Source organism: Gigantopelta aegis, chromosome 9 (genome assembly GCF_016097555.1).
Source record: "Gigantopelta aegis isolate Gae_Host chromosome 9, Gae_host_genome, whole genome shotgun sequence".
NCBI classification, from domain to species: Eukaryota; Metazoa; Mollusca; class Gastropoda; order Neomphalida; family Peltospiridae; genus Gigantopelta; species Gigantopelta aegis.
The window spans coordinates 74,501,848-74,526,999 of record NC_054707.1 but is presented as its reverse complement, the minus strand read 5'-3'; the positions used below and the strand labels follow the sequence as shown (position 1 = coordinate 74,526,999).

At 37.3% G+C, this 25,152-nt stretch overlaps 1 protein-coding gene across 2 annotated transcripts in view; it reads right to left on the bottom strand.

The window, feature by feature from the left end:
• Window positions 1-25,152, bottom strand: part of LOC121381285 (DNA damage-regulated autophagy modulator protein 2-like) — a 52,878-nt gene that overhangs the window by 21,532 nt on the left and 6,194 nt on the right. For both annotated transcript variants that reach the window (XM_041510532.1, XM_041510533.1), the window contains exon 2: window positions 2-120. In XM_041510532.1, coding sequence (XP_041366466.1) covers window positions 2-120 — 119 coding nt within the window. The remainder of the gene's footprint in view (window position 1; window positions 121-25,152) is intronic.

The following is a 25,152-nucleotide window of genomic DNA, read 5'->3' as shown; positions in this document are numbered from 1 at the left end:
CGAAATGAAGAATGATGAGATGATGAAGGCGGCTGTGACGACGGGGAAGTAGTGCACCTTCTTCCTCATCAGCATCATACAGCACGGCATTGTCTTCTCCTGTGGAACTCTCCCCGACTCCTGGTGAGGTGAGAAAAAGAGATAAAAAAGAAGTAAACTTTCAACTCGGTTATCATCGGAACAGGTCGGCTCTGCGCGAAACGAGCGTCTGACCAGCACAAAACACATGGGAACACTTCTTTATTACAGCGTGCGTGCTGCTCGAAAACTGCCGAATCAGTTGGACGTTATCATTATTTAACGGTCCTGGTAATGTCTCAAGATAGCGGTTTACAATACCTGGTTTATCCACGAATCTCACAAACAGTTCTTGTAACGTTGTACTTGGCATATAATATACGTGTAATAGTACACGGTGTTTTTTTTTTCTGTTTTGCTTCGGGCATTAAATTTACAGAACACATGTTCAGCGGAATGTTACGTAACGGTATACTGTTTCTGATGCTGCTGCTGTTGTTGTTGTTGTTGTTGTTGTTATTTTGCTGCAGGATTTTGTTTTTCACATTCTTTTGAATGTGGCTAGTTATGTTTGTGTAGCTGAATGATGCAGTAGGTTTTTTCTTTCTTTTTTCTTTCTTTCTTTTTTCTTTCTTTCGTTTTTATTTACTTCTTTCGTTTTTCTTTCTTTATTTTTGTGTGTACATGTGTGTTTGCTTTGTTTTGTGTTGGTGTTTTTTGTGTGTGTGATAACCACCAGAGAAACTGTCTCTTTCAAGCTGCATTATCGCTTGTCTATCTTCTACCAAAGCTTATTTATGAAAAACACAAACGAAACAACGGCTTTAATAAACTTGTACTTTTTTTCTAACAGCAAATATCGCCGAAGTCTTCATGCAGCGAACAAGTCTCCATGCTAGATACATTGGACATCAAACAGCACTCTACAAAGCGGCCCATATGGCTTTGGTGCCTCGATGTGGTAATAATATCTTTTCTAAGATTTTTTTAAATTAAAAATTGAAGCGAATATTAAATTTCATGATGTATTCAAAATGTTACAAATATTTACCGAGATTGCAGCATTAAATGTGAGTGAAATGTGTATAAATATTTCAAACATCAAACCAATATGACCATCACCCCTGGTTCACGCTGAGTTTCTCCCATTCCATTCCCTTATAGAATATATATTCTGGAGCTGCTGTTGTGAGCGAATGAATAAATGTTTAACGACACCCCAGCACTAAAATATATATTGACTATTGGGTGTCACTGTAACTGTTGTGAGCGAGTACGACTATGCCAACGGCTTAAAGCTATGTAAAATACATTAAAGCTGCAATGTCGGGAATATGTTTTATTAATATTTAATGATTTAAAACAGATAAATAGAGGAGAGTCCCCACGTGTCTTGTGATATTATAATTTATCAGCACGAGTTGATAAAAGTATGAAATCCGAGGCTTGCCGATAAATTATGATATCACAAGACACGGGGGGGGGGGGGGGGGGATTCTTTTTTTATCATCCATTATCATTCTTTTCATTTGTGACAATTGTAAACAATGTCAGTAATGTGGGTTGAATGTCACTATATTTGGCAGCGGTAGACTAGTTAACTAGCAGAACGACAGTGGCGTGACGTCACTAATGATAGGTTTAGCGCTGAAACATACACAGTGACGTAATAAAAGAAGCGATATCTTCTAGAAGATTATTACCCTAGCGGGCACTCATAACGGGAAAAATAAAAATCATAATTTGTCACTGAGAAATTATCATGCATTGGTTTAACGTACACTACGATTGGACGATTTGACGCCAACAAACCAATCACCTTGTCGGTACTAAATATGACGTCATCACGATTTGGCAAATCACATACAATGACGTCACGTAGTTTAAAGCGTTTGCATTTACGTCTTTCTGGTTTCAGTGTTAAACATGTAATAAAATGGTAGTTTAATGCAATTCATTATAGATTTTTCTTTTACTGAATATATAGAACTTTGGGTTTTAAAAATTATCTGTGAACCGTGAATAAAATACAAAGTTAAAGCAATACCCAGAACAGTAAAGTAGTTTACGTCGTTTCTATATACATGGACGTGTAGCCGATGTAGGTAATATGGAAAATAAAGGCTTTTTAAAAATCCCAAATAGCTGTGTAATAAATAGAATAACAAACTCGGTACCAGTTATTATCAAATTTATGTCCCTAAAGCTCGTGACAAGTGAAAATTATTTCACTCGGGACATAAATTTGATAATAACTGTTAACTCGTTTATTATCCTCTATTTATAGTTCCAGCGATATCTCCTGCTAAAGCCTTTAATGGATGATAATACACATTCGATTTCTGCCTGTAACACACTATTCTTCAGTATCATTTAGCTACAGAGGTTAATCTCGGTTGTATAAAATACAGCACGAGTGGCAGAATGACTGAATACGTGAATGTTTAACGGTGTGTCAACAAACTTGCTTTACGGATTTTTCTAACTATGTATTACCTATATATAGTACACCATATGCGTTGACAAGGAAAAGGCACAAGTTTGTTAAAACAGCAGCTGTGTTTGTATTTTTACATTATGAAATGACGTTATAAGATTCGAAGGAAATAATGCATCTTTAAAGAAAAAAACAAATATGTTTTTCTAACCATGTATTACCAATATGCAGTAAACCATATACGTTCACAAGGAAAAGGCACGAGTTTGTTAAAACACCAGCTGTGTTTGTGTTTTTACATTAAGAAACGATGTCATAAGACAGGGCGGAGATAATGCATCAAAAAGTTTTAAAAAAACACACAAAAAAACCCATGTATTCAAACATCCATTTCTGTTATGCATTCGACGACACCTCAAAACCATCCATCTTCGTTATCGTTTGTTTTAGTGTATAAAACACGATGCGCGAATCGTCCGGACGACAAGTTGTATATCATACGTACACTGCTATATGCAGTTTTCGTTTCCAATAAACAAATTTCATTTCACGTAAATTTCCTTCCATATCTACCGCGGCAGTAAGACGTCTTGTGAAATCCACTTTCGTCTATTACGCCGCGCCGTTCTCGATTTCAGGGAACAGAATCACATTGGTTGTTCTGATAATCACCAACTAGGTGGAGTCTCGAGTTGTTGAAAATAAAGACTGTTTCGGCAATTCACGATAATCTGGTTTTGATTGAGGAGAGATCTTGCAGCCAACCAGGTCTACATACCAGCCACCGGTTATCTGCGCCTATTTCGGGAGAGTTACCAGATAGGCGATGTTTTCAAACTGTTACCTGCCTCACGACAAGATACTGGGAGCTGAACAAAAACAACACTTTACTTGTTGCGTTTTGTTTATATTTTTAAAACATGTATTTTGTTATATAAATAAGAGCGATTACTTCTGGATTTCGGTGATGTTTTATTATTTTATTTTATCTTATTATTTATTTTTGTGTGATTTATTTTCATTTGTTTTATATTCGCATACTAATGCGAAAAAATAAGAGATCACACCAACACAAATATGAAAGAGTAACTATAACTAAAACAAATTATTCACAGTGTCAGGAAGTGTTAATGACTTTCAATTTCACTTTGCTGACATTCAGTTCCAAATATTTCTTTGTACTTTTTAAGGATTATACCAGTAACTGACACCAAAGTGAATTGATTTAGTTGGTCATCAGGTAGCTGCTAGTTCGTTATGATTTGTGTCAGTATTAATAAAAGCAGAATGCTTTACTGGCCAGCGCATGTATCAACACACACACACACAAACACACACACACACACACACACACACACACACACACACACACGCACGCACGCACGTACACGCACAGACACATATACACACACACCACAGACCACACACACACGCGCACGTACACACACACACACACACAGACACACATACAGACACACACACACACACACACACAGACGCACACACACACACAGACACACACACACACACACCTCGTTAACCTGTCGGTCTCACAATAACATCTGTCTCGCTATGCGTGTTACAGATAACTATGTATGTTTTACGACCCCGCTAATTCAAACAGCAAGGGTATGTTTTGAAACAAAAGGTGGAAAGTTCAGAAAGCATGAGCATGTTTACATTCAGTGGGTACTGGACAAATCTGTCTGTTCAACACTGCCGCAACTGTGTGGCAAAAGGGTTACAGTTTAAGGTTTGTTTTGTTTAACAAGCATCACTGGATGTCAAACATTTGGTAATTCTGACTTGTAGTCTTCAGAGGAAACCCGATGCCTTTTACCAATAGCAGCAAGATATCTTTGATATGCACTTTGCCAAAGGCAGAACAGCACATACCGCGGTCTTAGATATACCAGACATGGAACACTGGGTGGGACGAGAAAAACCCAGTCAGACAAGACCCATCTTCCATTTAAAGAATTACGGCGTCTCCCGAGTCAGGCACATGTGCAGGAATTTTAGCAGGGGGAATGTTCTTTAGACTGGCGAGAGAAATTCATAGGGGGATGGGGGTCTAGTCATGTTCCCATGAAAATATATTGAAAACAAAAATGCTTGAGCGGGGCGACCCTCGGAATTACCCCTGCCCCGCACACGCTCGCCTACACCTTCCCCGTAATGATAATTTTCTGGAAGAGTCCTTCAAGCAGAAGAACCTCCTCATTTGGTTCATTGCGCATTCATGATGCCTGAACCAGTCGTAGGATTTGAAATCAACCTTACAAGTGTCCATGATAAGGTTAAAAGGCTGAACGAGTTCCACACCCAGCCAATTATCATTATATGAATGATGCCATGTAGCAGACGTCAAGATGGAGAGATACACGTTTCGATTTAATAGCGGCGCGTGTCATTTCATTCACACCTTTTCAGCCAGAAGAGCTCGAATTCCCAGCGTTAATTGTATTCCACCTGCTAGTATTAAGCTGTTGAACTTTAACAACACACTGGGAGAATCGAACAACTCTTCAAATCTGCCATTACGGACGTGATACTCTGAATTAGTATGTTCAAAGCTCGCCCGACCCGACGATACAAGCTCGATACGTGTATCCTACGGAAAGGAGAGGAATATTAATTTTTACTCTTAAAAATATTAAGTCTAAGCTATAATAACATCTTGTTTAGAATATCAATTTGGATCTTAGTTGCTGTAATGTCGACAGAAGCCTAAAACAGCGTCTTCATGTTATTGTTTTAGCGCCTGCCAGACTTCCGATGATATTGTGTTTTCATAAATGTATTTTGAAATGCATCGTAGTAAATTGGTAGGATGTTTTATAATTGAGATCCACTTCGACTAATTACAAACACAACCATTGTTATCGTGTTCATACACAGCACAAGGATTTAACCCAAACATAACACGTCATGTTGTAAGGGAACCACGTCCAATGAACGGTACCTTAAATCATTTTAAAATTTGGCTCTTTGATGTCTAATATATGGTTATTTTCTCACTGGATCGAAAAAAACAGAGACAGAGACAGAGACAGAGACAGAGACAGAGAGAGAGAGAGAGAGAGAGAGAGAGAGAGAGAGAGAGAGAGAGAGAGAGAGAGAGAGAGAGAGAGAGAGAGAGAGTTTGTGCGTGTGTGGAATTTACTCGGCATACAACACAATTTCTTAATTGTCATAAATATGTACTTTCCCTACAACAGAAAAATGCACACCTCGACGTATGATATACCAATCGTGAAGCATTTATTGAGACGGCACAACAATCCGAGTACACCGAGGTCGATCGATGATATGACCCATCGCACCTCAGGCGAGCGCTCTACCACTGAGCTACATCTCGCCCTACATGATACGGACAGTATCTGATAAACGTCTTATCATTCGAAAGTTATAATTGACTTGCCTAGTACAAATCTGTCCAAACTGACAGCCATATTGGTTCCAGACCACGAGATGAGACGACCACACGGGGAAGGTGAGAACAATAGATACAATGGGGAATGCAGCAGATGCAGACAGGCTCAGATGTTCTAGTCTATAATTGTAACTTGCAGGCCTGGTCCTGAGGTGGGTGTGTAACGTGCGGTGGGAGAGTTCCAGCGGGCGGGACTTTTGAGTATTGGATATGTAAATATACATGGTATTTCTCACCAAAGGGAATAAGCCAGGCAATATTCATTGTGCGCTTAATTCTCCCGCCAAATAATTTGAGCAATATTTCTATAAAATACTGAGTTTTGGGGGTTTTTTTTGCATTAAATATTGTTCCTTGCACGTCCCTGTGCGCCTGCAGACACGTCTTTGTTTACGAAAGCTGACGAAAAGGGTTTAGGCGCCGTTACTGGCGCTATTAAGTGACCGTCCTCCTACAGACGGAGCTAGAACCATATACATATATATATATATATATATCATGGCCAAGAACAACTCTCCTCAGAAGACAAAACGTATGACAGTGAGCCATGGCTGTGAAGAGCCATATGTGATTAACATCACTTTTTCTAAGCACCTATTATGAAATGTGCATACATTCACGACCCTAAGATAACATGTTTTGGCGCCGGTCTTGCACATAGATACGGTGTTGAATATGTTAATGACATACTTTTGATATTTTTGGGGGGTACGGTTCTGTAATACGACGACCCTCGTGTTGTTCTACAAATACTTTCTAAGGTCAATTTAAATGGTGTGGTGTCGTGCGATAATGTTATAGATGTCAGAATGACCTGTCTGCTTACAAAGGGCACGAAGGCTGCAACACGGAACAAGGAAAGAAGCTTGGGATTTCTGCATACATGTAACTTTAACCAGGATGAAGATTTAAGGCATATAGTAAACGCAAACGTATACAAGAAAAATAAAAGATGAGATCCCACAATAAAGGAAGAGATGTTGACACAACCCCCCTCTGCCCCCAATCCCCTAAATGTTAAGGTCTCATTGGGGAGGCACTGGTCTTCTATACCGACTTTTCTCTCACGAACCACTAATAATTAAAAATCAACCTCAGACAACTCAAAGAGGCGGGACGTACCCAGTGGTAAAGCACTCGCTTGATGCGCGGTCGGTCTGGGATCAATTCCCGTCGGTGGGCCCATTGGCTTATTTCTCGTCACAGCCAGAGCACTACGACTAGTATATCAAAGGTCGTGGCATGTGCTATCCTGTCTGTAGAATAACGCATATAAAAGATCCCTTGTTACTAATGGAATTTTTTTTAGCGGGTTTCCTCTCTCAGACCATGTGTCAAAATTACCAAATGTTTCACATCCAATAACCGATGATTAATACATCAATGCACTCTAGTAGTGTCGTTAAATAAAACCAAACAAAAGTTTAACCATTAAGAAAAGGAATCCGGAAGCAGTAAAATGTGGTCATCTCCAGCTAAAGATAAGAAGAGTTCTAAACTAAAAAGAACACTTTTTTTCTTTCTTTTTTATACATACAGTCAAGTCATTATTAAAGGGACAGACCCTAGTTTTTAAAAAACTACAGCATATTTTTCAGCATTAGAGCCATTTATGATCACTGAAAGCAAACATTACTTATATTTTATTCTTCAGATTATCCATTTCCGTACAACCTAAGTGTTTCTGGTCATCCTGGTGTTTCTAATACCAAAAATTGCATTTTTCATATTTTTAAAAACGGACGTGCGTCTGATAAGTAGAGGTTTATTGATTCGAGTTCTAGTCTATTTTTAAGGATATTTCTCGTTTTAACGTCACACTCTTTTTGTCACTCTATTGTAACTTTATCCAAATGAGTTACAAGTTTGTAGATTAACTAAACTTAGTGTCCATTTCTACGGGCTAAAACTAGGGTCTGCGCATATAATAGCCTGTTTAATAAAAGAAAGAAAAATTACCTTGCTTCATTCCAAGTGTGGCCTTTACAACCAGCCTACTGGCTTGTAACAACCAAAGTGACGAAGAGAATGTGTTTTTGTTCGGTGGGCATTTTGACAGGGTTGTTGGCGCCTAGACCAATTTCAGACAATTTTGTCCCCGAGTAGGACCAGACGACAGCCGAATCAGCAGGAAACGTGTTTACACATGCGCGATCGACTTGCAGCTAGTTAGACAAGACAGGTGATTGCGTGCCAACATTCACAGTGACAACAAACTATGTTTTCCTTGGACAATGCCCAGTAGTTGTGACTTAGAACTATACGCAGAAATAATGAAGGAATGGCCGGGAAGAGAGATGGACAGACGAACGGTCGAACTAATGATGGAATGAACGTACGGAGGACAAAAGAACAAATATTAAAATATTTTGTCCAGAGACATATGCATGTTTAGGCTAAGAATAAAACTCTATTTCAATGAAAAAAAGACATACATGTATTACACTATTTGAACTTGAGCAATTGAGTTCAAACATGTTAATAAGTTGGTAGTAAAAACAAGGCACACTATTTTGAAAAGTTAAACCTAGGGACGACTCGAGGGGCCCACAAATGTGTCCCCGTTGCCACTGAAGAGCAAACATTTCCGATAGAAGTTTGTCAATATATTGCGTGTGTTGGGTGGGTAGTTGTGTGGGTAGTTGGGTGGGAAGAAAGTTAGGTTTTGTGCCCAATTTATTATTTTTAACGAATATCGGAAACGATTATCAAATAGCTACACATGATTGCAAATAAAGCACTTATTTTTCGAGCGATTACAACTAATGAGTAACAACACAATGTGATCGGATAGTCTAATCGAATGCTCTCAAATCAAACTATACTGCCGAAAAAACGCGACAGGTGACGTTTCAGTTGACCAATCATAACACATCTGTCAGACACATCATACCAGTCGGAAATATTCGAGTATATTCGGAATGTTTCGACTGCACTGAAAATGTACCAGTCAGATTTGGAGTTGTAAAAAAGGATACGAGAAGAAAATAATAATACATTTAACTGATTTGGTATAACGTATTCTGGAGGGCAACTTCAAATTTGTATACAAATGTTTTATAGCAACCTCATACATACAATAGCAATAACAACTGGAAATTGGGTTATGCGTTTACTATGGAGTTCAGTATATTTTGGATGTAAATGCTGAAATGTCGCTTATATACTGATGGAAAGAAATAAGGGAGCACTTAAAATTGTAGACCAAATTTAATTCACAACTAGCATAGTAATGTCTGTAGGAACGGTAAAAACAAAGAATTTAAACAAATACGAACATGATTCCATCGTTTCATTTCGATTCAACTTGTTTTCGTTCTTATATCTAATTAGGGTTCAAGCACGCTATCTTGGGCACACACCTCAGTTATCTGGGCTGTCTGTCCAGCACAGTGGGTTAGTTGTTAATTGTTAGTGAATGAGAAGAGGGTATAGTGGTCTTACACCTACACACCGAGTCGTTAAAACACGCTCTGGATGGGAGCCGGTACCGAGCTGCGAACCCTGTACTTACCAACCTTAACCACGACGCCACCGAGGCCGATTCCATCGAACGCCCCCCCCCCCCCCCCCCCCCCGCCCGTTACCAACCCCGGTCGGACTGCCTATGCTCCCTTGCACCTGTCAGTTTGGGCGATCCCGCCTTCTCCTACCCCCTCCCCCTCTTTCTGTCATGGACGGAAGAGTTGACGTAAGCCAACACTTGCGCCCATGACAGGCGTGTGTTACAACAGTTTGTTCTGAACGTGCACCTAAAACCCAAACTCACTCAATCCATCCCGGACCTACGATCCTAGATCTCAATCACTTCAGACGAGCGCTCTACCGACTGAACTAGATTCTGCTTGAGGACCGGTAACGTGGACGTTGTCATGGTGAAACACTGTCTCGCTGGGTACCATTGTTGTATACCTGTTGGTAGTCAAAGTCTAGTCGGGATTAGCTAGACGATAAATGTGTTCTGATTTTCAGCGACATTTTCCAAGAATGATTTGAGGCGAGTCTGTACGTAACTTCTCAATTACAAATGATTTGAGGCGAGTCTGTACGTAACTTTGTCAATTACAAATGATTTGAGGCGAGTCTGTACGTAACTTTCTCAATTACTTATGATTTGAGGCGAGTCTGTACGTAACTTTGTCAATTACAAATGATTTGAGGTGAGTCGGTGTATGCAACTTTCTTAAGTGCAAATAATTTTCGGTGGTCTAGACTGCGTCTCTTTTATCATTTTTATTTTCTGTTTTTTGTTTCTATGATATCTTTTCCTTTACTTCTCTTTTAAAGAATTTATTTTTTGAGTGCGTGTGTGAAAATACTTTATAGAAATATTTTCGATTAGTATCCGTTAGGTCTAAATAGCATTAACAGCTGGTGTTAGCTGCTGATTTCGAAAACTAGATACGTTCGTCTTTTCCATTATAAAACAAGACTCTATAATGACCTTTAAAAGTATTAGAATATAAAACTTCAAGTTTTAGCCAGCGTCTTTATAATGATTATAAAACATGAAATTACCTCGCAATATGACGTCTCCTACTGAATAGACATTATTGGCTTTTTTTCAAACGTTTTTTTGCCATAAATTTCCACTTTTACGATCGTTTAATACAGTCACCTTCGAGGCTTGGGTGTGTAAATATATAATAACGTGGGAAATAACAAAACCATGTACATGACATAACAGAATTAAAACATTAGGAAGATCATGGCTGAGATGTAGGAACAAAAATGTATTTTTGGTCTTACTCTGTATAAATAATGATAAAATATGGGTTGTACGTCCCCACACTAATTCCACCCCTCCACTTTCAGATATGGTTCGGAGCCTATATCAGTAAGAAGACAATGTAGCTGACGAATATTTCAAATTGAAAGCATTTGAAATATTGTAAAATATCCAAAATATTATATTATTGTCCCCAACAAAGCGTAAAGCTCCCATTTCGAGTATTGTTTTAATATTTAAGCATTTAGAATAGATAATTAATTTCTCTTTTCTTGTCGTGACACCGCATGTTTTACTTTCAGTTGTGTGTAACCGTGTCCACGTGCAACCTCGACTTCGCGTTTCGCCATATCAACGCCCTCAGGGTGGGAGGCCTCTAACTCGTTCACCTGTACGATGTATTAAACACGTTTTCAAGGCAGGCAGTCGCTGGTGGTATCCGTTTAAAACGAAAACACATCCAGGAGTTTATTAAAGCTATAGTTGTGTGCATGTGTTTTGCATTTCTCAGTTAAGCGATGTTAAATGACTCTTTTTTTTACGTATAGGCTCGTGTACATTGTACATGCATAATATATATTTGCAGTCGACGATGAGAGACCTAGAGCTAGAGCGAGAACGAGAGAGAGAGAGAGAGAGAGAGAGAGAGAGAGAGAGAGAGAGAGAGAGAGAGAGAGAGAGAGAGAGAGAGAGAGAGAGAGAGAGAGAGACAGAGAGAGACAGAGAGAGACAGAGGGAGAGAGAGGAGGAGGCGGAGGCGGAGGCGGAGCGCCTTTCCACTCCAAAACATTTCCCAGAGTATACAACACGATCTTTATTCGTTTGTTTTGTTTAACGACACATCTAGAGCACATTGATTTATTAATCATCGGCTATCAGATGACAAACATTTATTAAATCTGACATATAGTCTAAGAACGGAAACCCGCTACGTGTTTCCATTAGTAGCATTAGAGACGGGGGGGGGGGGGGGGGGGGGGGGGCAGACAGACAATGACAGAGCCACAGATAAGAGCGATAGAAAGAGGGGAGTGAGACTCAGAGGTAGAGGATGGAGGGAGATGAATCAGAACTGTGTGTCTAATTTGAAGCCTTTCCGAATGAACGCAGGACATGACAAAACATTACAAAATGTACCAATAAATGTTCACTTTCTTCTTGAAAATGAGAAATTCACTTCTTCTACTTTTTCAATTCTAGATTAGAGCCTGCCAGGATATGTTTTTGTTCTGTGTCAAAGAAGGGCAGAATCGAAAGTATAACTATGCAGGGATTGTTTGATAAAACATATACAACATTCAGTCAACCAGATTGTAATGTAGATTATGACTCAGTGACACCAAGTGCCGTTGATAGAGGCTGGAAAATAGAAACAGAAGACTATATAGCATCTATATAAACTGGTATAATATTCATATTTGAAGACTGTGACAACCAGGTTGAAGACAGTGATGGAAATGTAGCACAGAATTTTTTTTATATCTGCAAAATATGCATCCATCTTTATCATGTTATTTGTAATCTGTCGAGGCAATGTATGCATTTCCAACTAATTTATTGTTTCAACTCGGTCTTGTACAACAATATGATTTTAAACAATAATATTTATTATCACCTGCATGTAACAATAAATATGTGATCAAAGTACATTTGAACTTGACAGGAACCTTAAATGTGTTTATATTAGAAAACAATAAAATTTATATTAAAATATATATATTTAAAAAAAGCCATTTAAATGCTCATGTTAATAACTTCATCAGCAAATAGCTTAACAAATGATTTATATATGTAAGATCTAAATAATGCGTGGGAGTCCAACCAACATCGAGGTACATTAACCCTGAACAAGTGTAAACCTAAACTTCAACTGGAATTACTGTTGTAAAGTGGCAAAAACTGCATTACCTAACATCAAACAAAAAGTGTTATTTCAGACCCTAACCTTCAAGTGATGAAACTATTGCTTCTATTTCTCCGATTTATATCTCACCAACTTCGTTTACCTTTAGTTTTCCCATGTATATCTTAATAAATATTGTATAATGTTTTTATTTAGTTATTCTGTAAACAATTCCTTTGAAATACCGCTTTTGAGGAAAGTGGGTAGGGTTATCAAAAGGGTCGTTACACAAAAACACTTCCAAGAAAACTTGATATATAGGATGTAAATATTAAATAGATGTCAAAATAAGCTTCTGCTGCAATAGGATCCTTCAAAAAGAATATTTGAGGTGCTGAGCCTAAACTTTATGTTAAATTTCTACTGAAAAAATAAAACTGTGAATTGTATTTTGTAACGTTACAGAAAAAGTGTTATATGAGACCCTAATCCTCAAAAGATTACAATATTGGTAATATATCTGAATTCTCCAATCCATTAACTCCCAATCCTCCAAGTTTTGTGTTCCTATATGCCCTGACAAATATTTCACAATGTGTTTAATATAGTCACCGTTAGCAATTCTGTAAAAATATCACTGTCGTAGAAATGGGGTCACAAAACAGGTGGATACACACAGAAAGCTGTGAGTCTTGCAATGCTATCATAAATTTTCCATCCCTAGGGATGTAGGCCTGGACAAAAATCACTATGAGCATTCGTCCCCCCCCCCCCCCCCCCCCCCCCCGGGTGGTACCAATGGGCCAAATTTTGGGTCCTGGCTCATGGACTAAGAGAGGAGGAAGTGAAGGAGAAAAAGAGGGGTGGAGAGAGACAGGAGTGAAGAAGGAAAAAAACAAGTATATAAGTAAGGAAAGGCAGGTTCCTATTGCCACCTATAGTTAAGGCTATGCAATGGATTCAGCAAACGTGGTTGATTTAATGCTGTACTGCTGGACCAACCCTGTTCTTTTTGGCGTTGAAGAGAGTTACAAAAGGTTATGACATCATTAATCGCTGTTACAAGAGGAAAACTTAAACAGACAGTTTACCGTACCAGTCGTTTTAAATACACGCCTCACTTCCTGTGGTAACTAAACATTACAGACAGTTATGAAATTTATCATAACAACATCAAAGGGGGGATTAACCTGAAAGGTTCGTTATATTGGAGACACTATATTTTACGACACACAACCTGACCTTTTATAGAACGAAACCGAACAAAAGTTAAAGGTTGTTTTGTTAAACGACACCACTAGAGCACATTGATTTATTGGAACTCAAACATTTGGTAAATTTGGCATCTAGTCTTAGAGAAGAAACCCGTTATATTTTTTCCACTAGTAGCAAGGGGTCGTTTATATGCACCATCCCACAGACAGAATAGCACATACCACGGACTTTAATATACCAGTTGTGGTGCACTAGTTAGAAAGAGAAATGGCCCACAGGGCCCTACGACGGAGATCGATCCCAGACCGATCGCGCATCAAGCAAGCGCTTTACCACTGGGCTACGTCCCGCCCCTCGGTTTTTTTTTTAATTATAGTTTTGGTTTTATATACTAGTAAATAAAACAAGCTAAGCATTATTGTGGTACAGGCAGTTATTTAATTATAGTTTTGGTTTTATATACTAGTAAATAAAACAAGCTAAGCATTATTGTGGTACAGGCAGTTATTTTGCGATAACACCTATTATTCAATTAAAAACCGCAGAGTTATGCCCTTTATGCTTGTCAAATGCTCTATTTTAAAACATTCACATTTTGACGTGCACCATATCTCGTGTTGTGCACTCTAATCCAAACACATGAAGTTTGGACGTCGTTTGTTTTTTTCACATCAGAATTTGACGATGTACTTTTGTAGGGATGGGGCTGGGAGTGCAGGCTAAGGTTTTCCCGAATTAAACAAACATGCCTGAATCTGGATAACAACATTTATTCATTTTAGCATTACTGCCAAACAGTTATATAGGGTTGCACACGAATCATTACGCATTTTTACATGCTATAAACCCAAAATTGTGGGTAGAATAATGGAAATATATGGTGACAAGGTTTCAGGTCAGCTTATTTTGCAACCCCCCCCCCCCCCCCCCCCCCCCCCCCCCACACACACACACTTCCCTGTCCTCCCGTCTCATACGCTTATGCTCATGTACCTACATAATTCAGAAACGTACAATCTCATCAGTGAGGCGGGTATGTGCAACACTCTCCACTTGGATCTCCTGTTATATCTTGTCAAGTAACAAACAATAATACATGTAATGCCATCATAAAGGTTAAATATAATGAAGGTATGTTGCCCAGCAACAGTGTTTGCGATTCATGGGGAAGACTCGAGACGAAAGTATATTTACCAGTAAGAGTGATAACGGAAGTTGCATAACCCTGATACAATCTGCAAGGATATTGTTTCTTCCGAAACTTCAGCGATACATGGGGTTCTGATTACAAATGTTATCAGTCAGACTGACCACTTCAGACATTAAAATATCTTTAACGATCCAAGAAACATTTCAATAAAAAATAAAATCTCATACCCACTCTCTCTTCTCTCTCTCTCTCTCTCTCTCTCTCTCTCTCTCTCCTCTCTCTCTCTCTCTCTCTCTCTCTCTCTCTCTCTCTCTCTCTCTCTCTCTCTCTCTCTCTCTCTCTCTGAAGTGTTCATGTCTGTAGTCAATGGATTACTTCCTAACAATGCAAGTGTCACATGCAAGTTCTTCCTTATTTTCTAAACACAGGCACGCATTATAATATTAAAACACGCATTCGTGTGTAGGTGTGGATGTGTATGTGAACGACCCAGATCCGGTTATCAACAGTTCCGCAATAGAAAAACGTGCCAATTATTAGTAAGAAATGCGGATACCAATAGGTCAAACAAACCTGAAGAAAGGAATAAATGAATGTTTAACGACACCCCAGCACAGAAATAAGGATCGGCTATTGGGAGTCAAACAAAGGAAGGCACATCAATATGATTATTCCCATTAAAATAAAATATGCCACCACACATTTGATAATAGTAGCTGAATGTAACAACAGTCAGGATACTGAGAGAGAAAACCCATACTGGTTATAACTTCCGAAAACATGCCAGAAATGTTACATGCGTCTACCTACAGACATCAAGTGTAAAACAATGATGTATCAATTATGAAGCACTGGATGGAATCGGGAATAATAACTTATTTAATAATTTATTAGAAATAGATCCACCTTCGACAAGTGAATTTTACCGTTATTTTATACATTACTTGCTTTAAAGGGACATTCCTGAGTTTGCTGCAATTTTAAAGATGTTATCGACTAACACAGACTTGTGAACGATAGTAATTACATTTCAAATATATTTTTCTGCATAAAATATTAGTGGCTGTATATTAAACGTGTTTCTGACCGTTCTAATATTTGTACTAGGTTAAATTTCATTTTATTTCCTAAAAACTATTTTTACGTACGTACGAAATTATTTGAAGACAAAATCCAGTTTCGGCTTCTTACAAATATTGAGATGACCAGAAACACATTGGATATACAGACACTGATATTCTTAAACCAGAAAATATATTTAATATGTAAGTGTAATCGTAGAAATATTTTATTAGTCTGAAACATCTTACAATGCAGCAAACTCAGGAATGTCCCTTTAATGGCCAATTTTAGCAAACTCAGGAATGTCCCTTTAATGGCCAATTTTAGCAAACTCGTTTTGGTGCTTGTATAATACCAAACTGCATGTTAAGAAAACAAAATTACAGAAGAAAAAAAGAACGAACTTAGAAACCTATGGAAAGTAACTTTAAGGTTAAAAGGCCGTAGTATGTGTCATCCTGTCTGGGATATTGTGCATATAAACAACCCCTTGTTTCTAATGGAAAAATGTAGCGGGTCTCCTCTCTAAAACTATATGTCAAAATTACCAACTGTCGCTGATTAATAAATCAATGTGCTCTAGAAATTACCCTACTCTAGAAAAAACCTCTAATAAATCAATCTGTTCTAGTGGTGTCGTTAAACAAAACAAACTTAAAACCGCATAAACACCCTACCATCTGATGTATTAATACAATATTTATCCGATGGCTTCCTACTTCGTGATAAATGTTGGTGGGGAGAAGGGTATATTTATTTTTCTTTCTCGAGTCAAAGCGCTGTGCATCAAACTCATAAACAAAGATTTAATTGAGCTAATTTAAACGTGTTGATTTGTGGGAGTTAGGTCACTGAACAGTGTGTTTACTTCGTCATATTTATCACTTATCGCTCCGCAAGGCTCAATGGGTAGGTGTAAACCACTTGCACCGACCAGTGATCCATAACTGGTTCAACAAAGGCCATGGTTTGTGCTATCCTGCCTGTGGGAAGCGCAAATAAAAGATCCCTTGCTGCTAATCGGAAAGAGTAGCCCATGTAGTGGCGACAGCGGGTTTCCTCTCAAAATCTGTGTGGTCCTTAACCATATGTCTGACGCCATATAACCGTAAATAAAATGCGTTGAGTGCGTCGTTAAATAAAACATTTCTTTCTTTCTTTCTTTTATCACTTATCTTAAAGAGATATTCAACATGGCTGCTACGACAACAGCCATTTATCACCCACATCATCTAAAGTTCCCTTGAAACACACGTTACGTTTACTCTCCTTTAACACGTTTTATAATAAAATAAATATTAACATTTGGTTATTGGAATATCTGAGACCGGCCTCGGTGGCGTCGTGGTTAGGTCATCGGTCTACAGGCTGGTAGGCCCCGGGTTTCGGATCCCAGTCGAGGCATGAGATTTTTAATCCAGATACCGACTCCAAACCCTGAGTGAGTGCTCCGCCAGGCTCAATGCGTAGGTGTAAGAAAATATCGGAGTTAGAAACATCGATAAACTTTGTAAATGCTAACTTTGAGGAAGCCCGTACGGAAAGAAAGAAAATGGCGGATGTTGTTGATACTATGAAGGAAGAGGTAAGCCAGGTTCGGAAAAGTTTTGACGATATGGGCAGCTTTCGCCATGACTGTGAAGAGTTGTATGAGAGTGTGTTAGACATTCAGACACGATCGATGAGAGACAATCTGATTTTTAATGGGATTGAAGAAAAAGACGACGCTGGCGATGACCAAACTGCATCGAGTGAGGAATCAAAACTACGTCGTGACACAAACATGGTGAACATTTGTGACTGTGTAAATATTGTATATTTAAATGTTTGTGGTTTGAAAACTAGATTGTATATACCAGAATTTTTAAACTTTGTTAACCACTATGATATTTTATGTTTAGTTGAAACCAAACTCGATGATATTGATAATATAGATATACCTGGTTACACGGTATATACAAATAACAGAAAACTAAAATCATGTGTAAAATCCGGTGGTATATGCATAGCTGTTAGAAATAATTTAACTACGCATGTACATGTTCATCAAAATACATCTGAGTATGTATTATGGTTTGATCTTAAAGACACCATATTATCTAGAAATTCATCTAATATCATTATAGGTGTTGTATATATACCGCCTGAAGGATCTCCTTATTTTAATAACGATACTTTTAATGTTTTACATGGTGAACTTAACAACTTATCTAATGAAAACAACATTCTTCTCATTGGCTATTTTAATGCCAGATCGCAGTCACTCCCAGATTATGTAGTTTGTGACACTGAAACAAATAACACAATAGAATTTTCAACTGAATTATCTGATTTTCTGAATGAACCCAACAACTTGTTAAACATAGGAATTTCTCTAGAAAGAAAAAATCAAGATAATTGTAGACCAAATAGTCATGGGTATAAACTTATTGAAGTTTGCAAAAATAATAATATGTACATTGTTAATGGAAGAATTGGTGATGATAAATATACTGGTAAAACTACTTGTAAGGGAACCAGTGTTGTTAATTATGCTATAACCTCGTTATGTGTATTAGAGAAAATTATAAACTTTAAAGTTCTTGATTTTGAATCGTTATATTCGGACATTCACAGCTCACTAATTATTTCATTGGATGTTTCAATAACTGGCCAACAAGAAGACGATCTTGAAGAAACTGAACTAAAGTCACGAAAATGGAATAATCGTTTAGAGAAACTATCAGAACTATCATCTCGGACCTAGATCAGCTAAGTGAACACTTTTCAAAGGAACAGCTTAACGTCACAGTGGACACTATCGGTAATTTATTCAAGGATACGGTAGTGAACACCTTTGGCTACAAACGAAGTAGTATTAGACCCAAGCGCGGGAGTAACAAGGCATGGTTCGGCAATCAATGTAGATTACTTAGAAGAAAATACATGGAGTCTAGAACAGCTTACAAGAACTCGAATACAATGGATAACAAACGACTTTTAAATGCCAGTAAACGATACAAGAATGTAATATTAAAACATTTAAGAAGACATAACTGGAAAACAGAACAGAAACTCACAGATCTCAACCGTCACGACACGCGAGCTTTTTGGAAACTTTTAAAAGAAAAACAAAGTGACTGTAATTTGCCACCATCAGAAACACTTTATCAATACTTTAAAGAAGTAAACAGCAATGTTGACACAACTCTCGAACCAGACTTTATTAAAGATCTAGAAAGTAACTCTATCTTAGATAGCCCTATATTACAAGAAGAAATACTTACAGTTGTTAAAAAAACTTAAGAATAACAAAGCTTCGGGTCTCGACAACATAATTAATGAATATATTAAGCAAACTATTGACAATATGATTCTTGTATATGTCAAACTTTTTAATTTAGTATTTGAAAACGGTATCTTCCCTGACTCATGTTGGTATAATTAAGCCAATTTATAAAAGTGGAGATAAAGATAATCCTGAAAATTATAGACCTATTACACTACTCAGTTTTCTTGGAAAACTGTTTACTGCCGTGTTAAATAATAGACTAAAAGTGTATCTAGAAACGAATGATATATTATCTGAAGTTCAAGCAGGATTCAGGAAAGATTATTCAACAAATGATCATGTCTTTACACTATATGGATTAATAGAACTGATAAAAGCACGGAAGAAAACACTTTTTTGTACTTTTATAGATTTTAACAAAGCTTTTGATTCAGTTTGGAGAATTGGACTGGGATAAATTACTTAAAAATGGTATAAATGGTAAATGTTTTCAAGTAATTTATAATATGTACCAGAATATCAAATCTTGTGTCAGCGCACATAATTCTATGACAGATTATTTTCCATGCTGTGTTGGTGTAAGACAAGGTGAAAATTTATCCCCTTTGTTATTTTCTTTGTTTCTTAATGATATTGAAGATACATTTAAAATGAATGACTGCCATGGTATAGGCATAGGCGAATTATTCAGTGATTCTTTAATCCATTCGTCAATTGTTCTTTTTGTTTTACTCTATGCTGATGACACTGTACTCCTTGCAGATAATTACCAAGATATGCAAACCTCTCTGAATATATTTGATTCGTATTGCACGAAATGGAAACTAACAGTAAATTGTAACAAGACAAAGGTCTTAATCTTTAGTGGGAACAAGAAAGATTACAAAAAGGTGTTTTACCTTGGAAAATCAAAGCTTGATAACGTAGAAAGTTATAAATATCTTGGTATTATATTTCACAAATCGAATAGATTTACTAAGGCAAGAAAGATGTTATATACACAAGCACAAAAGGCTATGTTTTTTTATTTTACGACAAGGCAGATGTCATAATATTTCTATCCAGTGCCAACTAAAATTATTTGACTGCATGGTTTTACCAGTCCTATTATATGGCAGCGAAATATGGGGTTTTGAAAATTTGTCAAAAACTGAAACATTATGTAACCAGTTTATAAAATTGTTATTACCTGTAAGAAAATCTACACCATTGTATATATTATATGGAGAACTTGGACGTTACCCGGTATATATTACCGTAAAAATAAGAATGATAATTTTCTGGTATCGACTAATTACTGGAAAACAGTCCAAGTTGTCATTATTGGTGTACACATTATTACTGAATGATGTTAATAATAACTTTTATATCACAAATGGATTATGTATGTTAAATCTGTTTTAGATGATATTGGTTGTACATATATGGTTATTACAATGCAATGCAATGCTATTACTAGTGCTTCCAATCATGGTATACTTATATTGATAACTCATCCAAAGCTTCAAATTATAAATTATTTAAAAATACTGTTGAATTTGAGACATACATCACAATTATAGAGAGAAAACATTGGTATCAAACCATAATCTTCCAATTGAAACGGGCAGATGGAAAAATGCACCACTACAAAATAGAATATGTCCATTGTGTAATAATTACGATATCGGAGATGAGTTTCATTATATATTTACATATTTGATTTTTAAGAATGAAAGAAAGAGTTACTTACCATCTTTCTGTCAGTCTAAACCAAATATATATAAATTTTATAAATTATTCAACTCTAAGAAAGCTGGTGTCCTTAGAAAACTTTCTATATTTTGTAATCTAATTATGAATACTTTCAAATCCTCTGGCTGATATTCTGTGTATTTTTTGTATTTATTAATATGTATTTATTGTATTTATGTACATTTATGTACACCCACCATCTTGTTACAATTATATTGACTGCTGCATGTGTATATATATCCTCATATGCCGTATACTACGGCCTGAGTGTAAATAAAGTTCAGTTCAGTTCAGTTCAGTAAACTGGTTCCACATAACTGGTTCCACAAAGGCCATGGTTTGTGCTATCCTGCCTGTGGGAAGCGCAAATAAAAGATCCCTTGCTGCTAATCGGAAAGAGTAGCCCATGTAGTGGCGACAGCGGGTTTCCTCTCAAAGTCTGTGTGGTCCTTAACCATATGTCTCACGCAATATGACCGTAAATAAAATGTGTTGAGTGCGTCGTTAAATAAAAACATTTCTTTGGAATATCTGACGGATATTTTGTAGCGGTATAATATACTCGTCAATGCATGTGCGTGTGTAAATAAACGTGCAAAGGTGTGTGAGGATGGTAACGTATTCGTGCTCGCGTTCTAGCAGGCAGGTCCCTTGTGTATACAGACGGACAGGTGCACTCGTAAATGCGCCCGTCTCTGTCTGTCTGTCTGTCTGTCTGTCTGTATGTCTGTTTGTATGTATGTATGCATGCATGCATGCATGCATGTATGTATGTATGTATGTATTTAAGAATGAATGGCTCAGGAATGTTTTAAAAACTAAAACATTATTATTTTCTAATTTTGCCCATGGATTCGAAATTTATTTTAAATTGACCGTTGTGATATACAAAATATTAATTTTTTTCGGTCAGTCTTGTTTTAAATTTATTTGGCTAGTACTATGTTTTGTTTATCAGTCGAATACGATGTATTTGTTTTTAGGAGATTGTTAGGAAAAGGGATAAAAAACAAACCGCTGAAAAATGGACTGGTTTAGACACTTAGACGCAGGCTTAGGCGGCGAGTAGTCGGGTGTGGAGATTAAGATATCGTTAAGACTTGGATTGCTGTAATAGGGGCTTCCATAGCAGTTTGCAGATTTAAAAACTCCGCCTTCATGGATGTATGTATGTATGTATGTATGTATGTATTGATGTTTGAATATCTATATAGTGTATGTATGTCGAGGTTGACTGTCACATACATAAATATTAACGCACTGGCGTAGGGGGTAATTAAATCCTTTCTGGCCTCACAAATTGTCCCATGCCGTTGCTAGGACTCGAACCTATGGCACCGAATCGCCCGCAAATTGCTGACTAACCATGCTGCGTTCTGAGCTATCCAGGCGAACACAATTTCTAACCAGAGTCAGGAACTGTACTCAAAACAAGAAAAAAAGTTTATGTAAAAGGTTAAGATCCCGTCTCTACTAAAAGAAAGATATACTAAAACAGACCTCGACAAAAGACAAATTGCGGGGAGTGATTACTTGCTCCCCAATGCTTGATTGTGGGGAGCCATTTAAGAGCCATACCATAATGACATCATATAAATTCACATGCGGAACTAAAATTTACTCTACTTGAACTAATCTTAGAGGAGTGATACTGGCATTGTAGCAGCAGCGATGGTTTTTATCTATTTTACATGTATATATATATATATATATATATAATATATATATATATTATATATATATATATATATATATATATATATATATATATATATATATATATAGATGCCTGTGTGCCCCCCCCCCCCCCCCCCACACACACGTTTTAGCACCTTCCTACGCCCGTGCTAGTAGTTAAATAGAGAATAATACATGAGTGGCCGTTAGATACCATTTATTTCACGAGTTGTTTTAAAATGTATCTAACGAGCGAAAGCGAGTTTGATACGTTGTTAAACAACGAGTTGTGAGATAAATGGTATCTAACGGACACGAATGTATTATTCTATTTCTTACATATCCTCAAAAAACAGGTTTTAATCAAATTTTAACATCTTTTTCGACTAAAAGTTATTTACAGCCGTTGCACGTGTAGCTGGCTTAAGCGTCACAGACACATTATTGTCAGGTTAACTATACGTCACAGTCTAATCACATAGGAGCAGCCAGTCCTATGTCTTGAAATTGTTAACACACGTACATGTGTTAACAACCACGTGTAACCAAAAATAACGCATGGTGTTCTCACCAACGGGTGTGTGAGAAAATGCTACATTAGTAGTGGATAATACATGATATATACGAAATTATTGCAAGGTCACATTAGGGTGACAACAGACATGTTATTTGTACAGATACTGTTTTTCAAAACAGGAAATAACAAACATTAGCACACGACCGTAAACATATTCGATATACACAGTAATGTAAACAAGAGAATGTATTTAATATGTAATTGTTAAAGGATCTGTTACAGCGTTAGTCAGGAACATCTTACGATGGCTGCAAACTCAATACAGTCCCTTTAAGATCAAATTTTTATATATTTTTTTAATCAAAGCTCAGCAGCAGTTCCCGTATTTATAAAAGTTAATCGTCTAGACTTCAATCTTGAATACCATCTCGACGCCACAAACGTATAATATGTCTTAATGTCTCAAGTCTTTGCCCAGCATTAAAGGTTTAAAAGCACGGACCAAGTTCTATTTTAAAACAATACAAATATGCTACTTACCATTCTGCTGTGAAATTGTGGTCGCTTATTGTCGAGTAATACACGTAGTGTTTACACCACGCGGGACAGTGCTGACCTCACTAGTATTCTCGAAGGGTGAATCGGCGAGATCATTCAGCCAGAGATATAATACCGGCTAATAAACCGTTACACACATACACCTACTTACATCAGAACAATGTCGGCTAACGGTGTTACGTATATACAGAGTAACATCAAAGGGTAACAGGATCTTGCGTGTGTAATGTAACATCAAACGTACAGTTAGGATAACACCACTATTTAACGTTTCACTCACTACGATGGTGTAGTTATTAAGGAACTTAAGAACTGAAGGCTGATAGGTACTGGATTCGGCTCCTACTCTGAACTTTCTTAACGGTTTAATGGGGAGGTGTTAAACAACTACAACGACCCCTCTTTCATTAATCGCTAACCATTAACTCACTATCCTGGACAGACTGCCCGGACAGCCAGGACAACGTGCTTGAATTTTAATTGGATATAGAATCAGCACTATGTCGAAGATTAAGTAAACGCTATTTAAAGAAGCAATGTCTCCTTCCCGTCTCATAATATTGTTTTCTAAAGCTAGATTCAGACTACCAATTGTCACAACGGTGTTGGCCAACTCGCCGATCTCCTGACTAATACGACTGTCTAGTTGCTAGTCTGGGCACTCTTACAACTCGATTCTCGTCGTATACAACTCCTACGACCGATTAGTTGTTAATCTGAGTGTACCTGTCGTATACAAAATACAGCCACATCTGAGCTTTTAATAAACTCGTGCGTTTTCGGTGACGGCCATCCGTTGTCTCGACAGTTATTAATGATAAAAATATGTTCGAGGTTGGCGTTTCCCAAAATAGTGCTGAGATGTCAAATAGTTCATGTTTATTGCTACATTTTGCCACTTTATCCATTATTTCATTTACATCTCGCAGCCAGCACAGTCAGATGTCCTATTCACCGACTTTTCCTCCATAGGTTAAGTATGACATTCAAAGCAGTTGAACTCTACAAGTGAAACGTTTCTAGTGATACATTATTCAAATTAGCCATTATTGAGAAAAAAAACACCTAACTATTCATAAGATTAAATAACTCGAAAATCCGGGTTTTTTGTGACGCCACAAGGTGACCTTTAAATTGTCAAGTTGCATATTGACTGTATAATATTAGTAATATGACACAGAAGCATGATACAGTAACATTTAATGTTACGCACTGCTGCACACTTTCTATAGGAAATCGATTACTAATAAATAAAATGTAAAATACTGTATCTCTATTTAGATCTACACTGAAAGGTGCTGTTTCAAACGCAAACATGTAGAAAAAATAAATTTACAGAAATCAAGGTTTAAAATGGATGACAGCATGGACGCAACCAGTGTCATCACTCCCATGTGTATAGGCCTTCCTTTAACTGTTAGTGTGTGTGAGATATACGATATCACTGGTATAGCCAGATGGACGCATTGGAACCACGGAGAAGCCACGGGAGGAGGGGGGGGGGG